The sequence below is a fragment of the Tarenaya hassleriana genome, unplaced genomic scaffold (assembly GCF_000463585.1).
Source record: "Tarenaya hassleriana unplaced genomic scaffold, ASM46358v1 Cleome3, whole genome shotgun sequence".
NCBI classification, from domain to species: domain Eukaryota; kingdom Viridiplantae; phylum Streptophyta; class Magnoliopsida; order Brassicales; family Cleomaceae; genus Tarenaya; species Tarenaya hassleriana.
The window spans coordinates 911,550-923,209 of NW_010966177.1; the positions used below are offsets into that span (position 1 = coordinate 911,550).

The following is an 11,660-nucleotide window of genomic DNA, read 5'->3' on the forward strand; positions in this document are numbered from 1 at the left end:
ATACTGAATGGTCCTAGAGTCTGAACTCGTTTTAAATAATTGAATAAAGAAAAGATAAGAGAAAAGTTGAAGAAAAATGAGTTTGCTTGAGTTGAATGTTGATTGTATTTGTTTTCTATTTGATTGTCTATGTTGGGTACGGAGGCGAGGTTTATAGTCTTGCGACTTCACTGAGCTATTCGCGTAGCTCACCCCTTCCTTTTTTCCCACAGGTGAAAGCTGAAACAGATTGTTTTGGTTGGACTCGATAGTTGCCAGAAACACGAAGAATTTGATTTTCTATTTTTACGAGTTTAGAATTTTAGACTTATGTTATTTTAGACTTCCGCTGTAGACATGTGATTTTGATGGTTGATTTTAGAGTAAATCGTATTTTTTTTTATAACCCAAGTGACGATTCATCAATAACCGAAATACCGGATTTTGGGTCGTTACAGTCTATGCGACCGATACCTACAGTTATATCTGTCGCAAATCTTCGACAGATCATGTACACCGATTAACGACGCATTTCCGACGCAGAAATTCAAAATAACATAAGTCTAAAATTCTAAACTCGTAAAAATAGAAAATCAAATTCTTCGTGTTTCTGGCAACTATCGAGTCCAACCAAAACAATCTGTTTCAGCTTTCACCTGTGGGAAAAAAGGAAGGGGTGAGCTACGCGAATAGCTCAGTGAAGTCGCAAGACTATAAACCTCGCCTCCGTACCCAATATAGACAATCAAATAGAAAACAAATACAATCAACATTCAACTCAAGCAAACTCATTTTTCTTCAACTTTTCTCTTATCTTTTCTTTATTCAATTATTTAAAACGAGTTCAGACTCTAGGACCATTCAGTATTCCTCAGACGTAGCTCAAAACTCTTTTATAAAACAAAACCAAAAATATCTTTGTAACCCTCTACGGATCGCCGCCGTAGTCGGGGTTACTAAAACACGACCAATAGTAATAACCCTCTACGGATCGCCGCCGTAGTCGGGGTTACCACTCCACATGGATTGTCCGCATTAGTGGGTTAGTGGAACATTAGTGGAGTAGTGGGAATACTAGCGTTTTTTTGGGGAATACTATATTACTTTTCAGTTATTTTTATAATAATAAATGTTTTTTCTTTTAGTTTTATTTGTTTAGTTTTTAGTTATTAGTTTAAGATTGAAAAAAACCAATTAGATTATAAAAATCTTCCACGCATACTGATGATGTATCTACATTTCATTTTATGTAATATTTTATTTTATTATTTTTTTAATATAAAATCATAAAGATATCAAATAAATTTAAAATATAATTGTAAGCTTATAAACATAAAATTTATCCTTTTTTTAATTGTAATAATATGTTTACTCGTTTTTTTATATTACAGATATGATAATATAAATATTTTGCAACTTATTTATTAAATGGCCAATGATAATTAATAAATTGCCATATGGATGATGGCCAATAACAATATACTAATATAAAATATTTATTAAAATCATTATTAATTGTTTCTAAAATGGATGTTAAAAAAATATTATATATATATATAGGTTTTTTTTTCAATAATCTATTTTCTGCAAATGTTTATTACATGCTTGTATTTCGATTTCAGTTTAAATGAGGAAAAAAGTCTCACACACACATATATATATATATATATATATATATATATATATTAAACATTTTTTTCTACTCATAAATCATATTTATTAGAAAATAATAGATTTAGGAAACAAAATAGTTAACTCCTCATTACTTTTATATATACACGTTACCTTGAAAATATGGAGGTATATTTACCTCCATTAATTTTATTATTTATTTCATGTTTTATTACAACTATTAATGTATTATTTATGTACATTTATTCATTAATTTAATAGATTTTTAAATAAAAATTTAAAATAAATTATATATGAACGATGATATATATCCTAGGTGTCTTTGCCACATACCTTTAAACCCAACTATTATATATAGAGATAGATTTAGCTAAACACTTCAAAGCATTGTTTTTTATATAACGCCTTCTAAAACCGCTGCTTTTTTAAAAGGGTCATGGGCCTTTAAAGGCCTTTAAGAACAAAACACTTTCCCTTCCATGTAACATTTTACAAAATGGGCCATAAAATCCAAAAACTTTTAAAGTTATAATTAATCCTTTGTTTGTAATAACAAAAAAAAAATGTTTTTTCTCGCTCTTCGGTGGTCTTCCCTCTCTATAAGAGGATAGAGTTATTTTTTTAAAATGTTTATATTTACACAAAATCTTAACTGAATTTCTTTGAAATTACTAATAAACTTAAATTTCAAATGAAACGATATGATTCTAGATTAGTGTAAGAATTTGTGTAATTAAGTCGGATGCCTTATTAATATTGGGTGGACCGAATGACGTTAATATCCGTAGATGGTCAAAATTTGATTACGAAAATCAAAAACTCAATTTCACAATCCCAAAATTTTCTCAAATGTATATTGACACGTGTCTTCCTTGTCGTGTCGTATTTTATAGTAAGCTATTTTTGGATCATTTCATAAAAAATAAAAAATAAAAAAACTAGAGAGAGGCAGATCATATGAAGATCAGGGCTTGTTGCAACTGGGGTCCACCATGGAACCGATGGGCCTGAAGATGTAAGGCTGGCCTGCGTAAGTGAACTGAGCGGAAGCTTTGGCGGGCAAAGCCTCTCCTTTGACCAGAAGGCAACTGTCTCCTCGCTGAAGCATCAGCCACGGCTCCGCTCTCTTCACCGGACTGAACCCTTTGCACGACAGCGTCACGTGCTTCTGCAGACAGTCGCACGTGTTTGTCACCGTCACTTTCCACTCCACTTCTCCCTCTATCTCCCTCCCGGTTCTCTCCGTCCCGATCTGAATCCCGCTGTATGTGCAACCCCTTCCTGTTTTTTCGTTTTAATTACGTTTCCCACGCGCTAGTATATACAATATATATATATATATATGATGCATTAACCACACATACATACCATATTCTATATGTGATGTATAGACAATCTAATTTAGAGACACATATAATGTTTGATGTTTTTTATTTGTTTGTAATGCATTATTTTTTAAGTTTTGTTTGTTCATTGACCGGTTATAACCGATCTGAATTGAATTATATATATCACAACAATCAAGTCAAACCAAACCAAATCAAATTTATATTTGATTATTATTCGAATATAATTTTTCATAGACCTAATTATATCCAATCGTAACCAAAACGAATCAAACCGATTAAAATCAACTAACGGTTCCAAATCAACCGAATGCATCCAAACCCTATGTGTGTATGTATATATTAGAAATCAAAGGAAGAAGGACATAGAGTTTTTCTTTGTACCTCCACTAACCATACAGAGAAGAAGAAGAAGAAGAAAAGCAGCCAAAGATTTGAGAGGAGCCGCCATTTTTTCTCTGGAGTTTTGGTACTTCGACTTTATGTTTTCGAGTTTGGCAATTTTTTCTACATATACATGTGCATATATATATATATATATATATATATGTGAAATTTACATATATATTTAATATTCAAATCCATTGTATTTAACTAAAGAGCAGATTCATAATTGCACAGGATCTAAAATATATAGAAAGAATCATTCATTAATTACGTTTTTCCATTTTGCTCATTTACTGGTCAAAATAAATTTAATTTATTTTTTAAAATGATGGTTACACGAGACGTATGCAACCTAGATTTTTATTCCATATCTAGAAGAACTGAATGAGGAAAACAAAATATTTATACAGAAACCAATGGGTGTATATTCCATTAATAGATTTATTTGTCATTAATGAGACGAGATTTAATCTCATAAAAAAATGGAAAGTGCATTTTAACGAATAAGGAAATACATATTTATATAGTGCGTCGCAAGAACAATTAACTTATACATATTAGGAAACTGAATGTATATTTTCTATTTCAAAAAAAAAAAATTCAATGGAAAGGGTAATTCTACGAATATACCCAAATTGTTACACAAAGCGATCATACTAATGGGTATATACCCGTATTAGTATTTAAAATCCAATCTTATATTTATGAGTGTCCAGCCTCATAAAATGTTCAAGTAAATTCGGGTAACAAAATCCAAATATTATTAAAAAATTAAAAATAATTATATAATGTTTAATAAATATCAGAGATGTTTTTCAAATTTAAAAATAATCATAAATTTTGACATATATATACATATATATACATATACATATATATAAATATAATGATTTTATGTAATTAGTTCGGGCATATTTATATAAAATATATCCCCTTTTATTGTTAATCTTTGTTTTATAAATCTGAATTCGAATTTGAGTCACTCGGCCGCATGAGAATAGGGTAATTTTGATTATCGACAAGGGTTTATTCAAATAAATTGTAACAACTCAAGCCGTTAAAACCCTAATGACATATCATAAACCGCTCGCTCTCTCTCTTATTACGATTTTGCAAATCAAAATCTCATGTTTTTTTTTTCTAACAAGAAGATGAAAAAGATACTTATATATATATATATATATATATATAAGAGTATAAAGTAAAAATCTAAGAACAATGGGGTTGACCGGAGAGGATCGTGAGATCAAAGCTGGAGTCCCAAGCGTAGTTGAAAGAGAACACAGACATAGGAGCAAGAGGGGAGCCGCCGTTGAGTAGACATTCATCGCCTGATTTGGACATAACAGAGCTGTCTATAGAAGACGTAGACTGAAACCCGACACAAGACAGCTTCAAGTTCATAACGGTGCATGGGCATGGATTCTTCACACTCACTTTCCACTCGGGTTTGCCGTTCACCGTCTGCCCCGTCTTCGCCTGCCCCAGGCTTAGGTTATCCACCGAGCATTGCCCGTATCCTGCCCGTTCGAAAAAAAAAACCCGGCGAAATTAGCTTTTAATATTTCGATATTGTGAAAACAAATATATCTTTAGTGATCATAGTTAAGGACAAAACATAATACGATGCCACTTTGATATATTATTATGTTTATGTTTTACCGTACAATATAGATGAAAATGTAGTAGGAACAATGATCTTGGATGCAAAGAATTCTTTGATATGGACCAAATTTTGAAACGGAACATTGATGTGGCTTGCACGTATATATGCACATCGATCATGTGCATGTCATCATAGCATATATATATATATATATGTACGTATGTGTACCTTTGGCAACAAGGGCGAAGAAGAGAACAAGGGCGAGGAGCTTGCAGGCGTTAGCCATTGCTGAATGCTGAAGAGCTGCTGATGATAAGCTTAGAATTTAGGATATGTAGTAGCTGCCTACTTGTGACCACTCTAGGTGATGATGGAGAGTATTTATAGGAAAACGATGGGGTTAAAATTGAATAGAGACGAAATTACGGGGATTTTGTTTTTGGAAATAAAATAAGATCATCCACTGAAACTTGACTGTTTTGGTTGGAGATACCTAGTATTTAATTGTTGAGGGATTCTATTTCTTTTTTTTTATAGATATTTTCGTGATCAAATCGCCAAAATAATAAAACTTATATGGTAATAATAAATATTTGAATAATCGAATGAATCCTTTATTTATGGAAATTAATAACAAAATCTTCAAAAATGTATCTGTGACACATCAATCTTATCTTATATAAAAGTATAGTGGATTAATATGGAAGAGACACGTGTCCCTTGTTAGAATATGAAATATTTTTTTCCAGAATTTTTGGTCAATTGAATAATTAATTCCTTATTATAATATTGCAGATTTTTCAGTCAATTGAATAATCAATTCCTAATTAAAAAACGGTTTTTATGTTCAATGTATTAAATTTTTATTTTCTCTCTAAATAAGCGAGAGTTTGTAGAGATATCTAATAGTGTGTGTCCAATGATAATTCATAAGATCTGAATAGAAAAATCATCGATATGTGGAATATTGGTTCTCTAGGAATCTATGGAAGAAACATGAGATCGATTTAATGGAAGATAATATCAAAGAAAAATACACCAATCCAAACATGGTGTACTACAGGGATCTCGATACATAAAAAAAAAGGATGGGGAAAGTTAGGGTTTCTGACCAGTTACCCGTTCAAATTCAATATATGTATGATTTCTATTCACGACTATAGTTTTTTTTTTCTTTTTATTTTCAACAGACACTATTTATAGAACAAGAGTAGCAAATTTTTTCTAACACATATATTTGAACAGTTTAGCTCTGTTTGTGTATGAGGTTCTCTACATTTATAATTAGAAATGTAGACAGTTCTCTCTCTTCTCTCTACTCCACATCAATAATATGTATGTGGGTGTATGTACGTATATATGTGTTCCGATGAGTAAAAAAGTTTGTATGTGTACACATATATATATATATATATATCTGTATGTATAGTCTTAAAATAGAAGAAACGAAGCATGAGAGAAACATATACGAGTTATGGTAAGATGTCTTAACTCTTATGGGTTTTATGTATGGAAAAATGTGGTAAAAAATATTGGGTCTCTCTCTCTTTCTATTGTTCTTTATATATATATATATATATATATATATAGTTCCAAACTTATGGGTTTTGTGTTATGATTGTTCTTGGAGAGTATATCCATCATAAAATATATTTCTTTTTTAAAGAATAAAATATATTATTTATCTAAATAAATCTCATTCAAATCTATACATACAAATATGAACATGAGTATACGAATATAAAAATTTAAAACTAGATTCAATAAATTTTAATCAGAATCAAATAATTTTAATGTGGTATTCCAAAATAAAGAAATTAGTGATGGGATTGATTATAGAGATGTATACGTAATTATTGTCAAGCTTTTAGAACATATTTTTTAATGAAAGAATAAAATATGTTCCAAAATAATGTAAGAAATTAATGTTAGGACTCAATGCTTATAGATTTTTTCTTGATTTAAATTATATATATATAAAAGAATACGAGGTACACGTAGACTTTGGATTCTTTCTCTTAAAAAAACGGTTTCATTTTTAGATGCACAGAGTAACCATTTGCAAAACTATGAATTTAAGGGTTTTTTAGATTCAAAAGATCTGTTTTTATGTCGTATTTGAACATTTCAATTGATTTAAAATGGGTTTGATCGAGTTAAGTTTAAACATTTTCTATCTTTGTTCAACTTTGTAATGTTTAGTATTTTGTTATTGTTGTTTTTCGAATCGTTAATTCATTATTAGATCTTTTATGAATGTTTCATATTTAATCTAATGTTCTTCATCTTTAATCTAATGTTTTTGGGAAAACCAAAATATATTTACGTAAATGTCTTTTGGTTAATGTTTCTCTTTTTGAATAAATATATTGCGAGATATTGGAGTTAAACATATGAAATACTACAAATATTTTTGTATGTTATTCTCCACATTTATATTCTAAAACTTCAAAAATATTTATGACTTTTGGGAGTTTTACAATTTTTCAATCCTATAAATAGAGACTTTGTCTTCACATTTTACACACCAAGAAAAATAAACAAGAGTTTTCTAAAGAAAAGAAAACATATATTTTCCCTTTGTGATTCAAGCCGTTCTTTGAGTTCGACAAGGCACCGAAGTTTGTAGTACCACTGCTCCGGTGAGGTACGTCCGTCCTATCCTGAGAGGATATATTCCATTAACCATATGTACCGCGCAGGGAATAATTTCCTTAAGGAGACACGGTTCGTCGTGGGTTCGGATTTGGTTTTCCGGTTTTAAAAAATCATATAGATTTAATGATATTGGTTTGATCATAACTTTCTGTACTGTTATCAGAATTGCATGTTCTTGATATCGTTTCGTAGATATCGAAATTATCTTTCTAATGGTATATAGCATGCATGATTTGATTGTATGTTCTGAAAGTTATTAAAATCGAAAGTCTTGGTATGAAATTGAAAGTTAACCATGCATGAATATGAGACATATAAAATAACACACCCAACAAGCTTAAGGAAATGACTGTGTATTGTGTTATTATATATTGTCTTATTATTGGTGGAAAAACGAACTTTCGTCCCCGGGGAGACAAAGTAAAGTTTTTCAATTTCGGAAAAAAAAGCCGAAAAAAATATGTAAGTGTTGGCGGTGAGAAAGTTTTGCCAAGGAAAGAGGTTGGATAATTATGCGTTCTATATCTAGAGTTGGCTCCCTCTTACCTGGAAACGATCTAAATAACACTTAAATAGTTTATGGTTTCCTCATTGAAGTTTTGAGATTATTATCCGCGTGGTTAAATAATCGAGTTCAGAAATTATTACCGTAAGGTTTTAAAATTCTGATATTTTTAGTTTTAATACTAAAAAGTGGTATTCTGATTTTCAGAAAATGACTGAAAATACTGCTGTTATGCCTGTGGCTGTACCCACAGTGACCTCCTGCACCAGCACCTGCGGAAAAACTGGCCAAGTTTTTCGGTGTTGATTTCAAGAGGTGGCAGGCAAAGATGTTCTTTTATTTGACAACATTGTCATTGCAAAGATACATCAAGGAAGATGCTTCTAAACCGGCAGAGTCTGTACCGGAAAAGGAACGCTTCGTGGTAGTTGAGGCTTGGAAGCATTCAGACTTCCTGTGTAAGAACTATATTTTGAGTGGTTTAGATGACTCATTATATAATGTCTTTTGTACAGTTGCTACTTCACGAGAGTTATGGGAGGCTCTCGAGAAGAAGTACAAAACTGAAGATGCCGGTATGAAGAAGTTCATAGCCGCTAAGTTTCTTGAATTCAAGATGGTTGACAATAAACTTGTCTCAACCCAAGTTCAAGAACTGCAAATCATTGTTCAGAATCTTCTTGCTGAAGGTATGATGATCAATGAAGCTTTTCAAGTAGTTGCCTTCATCGAGAAGTTACCACCCTCGTAGAGAACTTCAAGAACTACTTGAAACACAAGCGAAAAGAGATGTCGCTTGAAGACTTGATTGTCCGTCTCAGAATTGAAGAGGACAACAAGATGACTGAAATGAAAGCTCGCTGGACAAGCTCGGTCTTAGGAGCAAATGTCATTGAACATGCTCCATCTGTTGGTAAGAAAAGAAAGAATTTTTCTAACCAAAAGAATAACCCGAATAAATTTGTTAAGAAATTTAAGGGTTCTTGCCACAACTGCGGTAAGCTTGGTCACTGAGCTGAGGATTGTCGTGGTCCAAAGACCAAGAAGAAAAACAATGTTAACATCATGGAGATTGTTTCCGGAGTGGAAGATATTGATTTGTGTGCCATAATCTCTGAAGTTAACTTGGTTGAAAATTCCAAAGAATGGTGGATGGATTCCGGTGCTACCCGCCATATGTGTGCCAATAAGTGGATGTTCTCATCTTATGTTCCCGCTAAAGATGAAGAAAGTGTGTTCATGGGAAATTCCACAACTGCGAAGGTTGAAGGGACTGGAAAGGTTGCCCTCAAGATGACCTCCGGAAAGATAGTGACTCTCACTAATGTTTTTCATGTACCCGAGATTCGGAAGAACTTAGTGTCAACATCACTGATGGTGAAACATGGATTCAAATGTGTTTTTGTTTCCAATAAGCTTGTAATAAGTAAGAATGACATGTATGTTGGAAAAAGGTTACCTCACTGAGGGACTTTCCAAACTCAATGTAATGACCATGAATGGTAATAAGAATGATTCTTCCGCTTACTTACTCGAGTCGAATAATCTATGGCACACTAGATTGGGACACGTGAATTACAAGTCTTTGAGAAAAATGATCAATTTGGAATTGTTGCCCAAATTTGATTGTAAGCGATCAATGTGTGAAGTCTGTGTTGAATTTAAGTTTACTAAACATTCTTTCAAATCGGTTGAGAGAAATAGTGAACATCTAGACTTAATTCATACAGATATTTGTGATATGAAATCATCACCATCTCGCGGTGGCAAAAAGTTTTTTATAACTTTTATTGATGATAGCACACGATATTGTTATGTTTATTTGCTTAATAGCAAAGATCAAGCTATTGTTGCATTTAAATATTACAAAAATGAAGTTGAGATACAACTTAACAAAAAGGTCAAAATGATCAGAAGTGATAGAGGCGGTGAATATGTATCTCTGTTTGAAGAAATATGTTTGGAATTTGGCATTATTCACCAAACTAACGCCCCTTACACTCCATAGTCCAATGGAATTGCGGAAAGGAAGAATCGAACATTGAAGGAGATGATGAATGTCTTATTGATTAGTTCTGGTTTACCCGAGAACATGTGGGGAGAAGTTATTTTAACAGCTACTCAAATACTCAATCGAGTTCCCCACAGTAAGACACAATCCATTCCATACGAAAAATGGAAAGGAAGAAAGCCTAACTTGAATTACTTCAAAGTGTGGGGGTGTCTAGCAAAGGTCCATGTTCCTTTCCCTAAAAGGGTTAAAATAAGACCGAAAACGATAGATTGTGTTTTCATAGGTTATGCTACAAAAAGTAAAGCATACAGATTTTTGGTTCACAAATCTGAAATTTCCGATATTCAAAGGAATACGGTGATTGAGTCAGATAATGCTGAATTTTTTGAAGCGATCTTCCCGTACAAAAGGGAATGTGAATCAATTAATAAAGGAACCAAGCGAAATCGGGAAGTAAATACAGAGGATGCACAAAATGAGATAGAACCTAGACGTAGTACGCGTCAAAGGACTGCTACCTCATTTGGTCCAGACTTTCTAACATTTATGTTGGAAAATGAGCCTCAAACATATAAGGAAACAATGACTTTTTCTGAAACTCAATACTGGAAAGAGGTTGTCAATAGTGAAATTGAATCCATACTAAGCAACCATACGTGAGAGTTGGTTGATCTTCCTCCAGGGAACAAACCGTTAGGTTCCAAATGGATTTTCAAAAGAAAATTGAAAGATGATGGTACTATTGACAAGTACAAGGCGAGACTAGTTGTGAAAGGTTTTCGACAACGAGAAGGTCTTGACTATTTTGATACATATTCGCCAGTCTCGAGAATTACATCCATTCGGGTGTTAATTCTTTGGTTGCCGTCTATGAATTGCAAATCCATCAAATGGACTTTAAAACCGCCTTATTAAATGGAGATTTAGAGGAAGAAATCTATATGGAACAACCTGAAGGGTTTGTGGTTCCGGAAAAAGAAGGTATGGTATGTAGACTTGTTAAGTCTTTGTATGGACTTAAACAAGCACCAAAGCAATGACATGCTAAGTTTGACAATATAATGTTGACAAACGGGTTTAAGATTAATGAGAGTGATAAATGTATCTACATTAAGAACACTCCTAATCGAATTGTCATTGTGTGTTTATACGTAGATGATATGTTGATAATGAGTAATGACATTTCAACTATAAACGATACAAAGCGCATGCTATCCACAAGATTTGACATGACTGTTCGGGGACGTCGTCAGCCCTTGCTGCAAGCCTAGCACGTCGTGGCGCCATTTCACTGCACCACATTTAATACAGTTAAGCAACTGACGACCGATTCTGCATCATCGATGTACGGACCCCGATAGGTGAGGATTTTCTTCGGACATAGTTTGAAAACATTTTTCGTAGAAAACCGTTAGGTAATGAGCACGATTCCTTCCCAAGGAAAGAACGTGGCTCTGATACCAAACGTTGTGACACCCGTAACCCGTGTACAGTATACGGGCTGTGCCACATGGACGATATAGAATAAAATAA

The 11,660-nt window shown here is 32.7% G+C and overlaps 2 protein-coding genes, 1 long non-coding RNA gene and 1 pseudogene across 3 annotated transcripts in view; 2 read left to right on the forward strand and 2 right to left on the reverse strand.

The window, feature by feature from the left end:
- LOC109116876 overlaps nucleotides 1-379 on the forward strand; it is a 2,005-nt gene extending 1,626 nt beyond the window's left edge. The window contains exon 2 of the long non-coding RNA XR_002024449.1: nucleotides 213-379. This is a non-coding gene — a long non-coding RNA (uncharacterized LOC109116876). The remainder of the gene's footprint in view (nucleotides 1-212) is intronic.
- A 2,019-nt stretch (nucleotides 380-2,398) lies between these two features.
- On the reverse strand, nucleotides 2,399-3,442 carry LOC104818610. Its single transcript, XM_010548244.1, has 2 exons — nucleotides 3,342-3,442; nucleotides 2,399-2,892 (listed from the first exon to the last, which is right to left on the reverse strand). The coding sequence occupies exons 1-2, from the start codon at nucleotides 3,406-3,408 to the stop codon at nucleotides 2,576-2,578; spliced, it is 384 nt and encodes a 127-aa protein (XP_010546546.1). The 5' UTR covers nucleotides 3,409-3,442; the 3' UTR covers nucleotides 2,399-2,575.
- Nucleotides 3,443-4,372: 930 nt separating this feature from the next.
- LOC104818611 (uncharacterized protein At1g05835-like) lies at nucleotides 4,373-5,290 on the reverse strand. Its single transcript, XM_010548245.1, has 2 exons — nucleotides 5,179-5,290; nucleotides 4,373-4,864 (listed from the first exon to the last, which is right to left on the reverse strand). The coding sequence occupies exons 1-2, from the start codon at nucleotides 5,234-5,236 to the stop codon at nucleotides 4,554-4,556; spliced, it is 369 nt and encodes a 122-aa protein (XP_010546547.1). The 5' UTR covers nucleotides 5,237-5,290; the 3' UTR covers nucleotides 4,373-4,553.
- Nucleotides 5,291-8,441: 3,151 nt separating this feature from the next.
- On the forward strand, nucleotides 8,442-10,264 carry LOC104820086 (annotated as a pseudogene).
- The last annotated feature ends 1,396 nt before the right edge of the window (nucleotides 10,265-11,660 follow it).

Coding starts and splice junctions, on each gene's coding strand:
- LOC104818610 (XM_010548244.1), bottom strand. CDS start 3,408: ATGGCGGCTCCTCTCAAATCTTTGGCTGCTTTTCTTCTTCTTCTTCTT. Junction 2,893..3,341: donor TCTCTGTATGGTTAGTGGAG/GTACAAAGAAAA, acceptor ACGAAAAAACAG/GAAGGGGTTGCACATACAGC.
- LOC104818611 (XM_010548245.1), bottom strand. CDS start 5,236: ATGGCTAACGCCTGCAAGCTCCTCGCCCTTGTTCTCTTCTTCGCCCTT. Junction 4,865..5,178: donor CTTCGCCCTTGTTGCCAAAG/GTACACATACGT, acceptor TCGAACGGGCAG/GATACGGGCAATGCTCGGTG.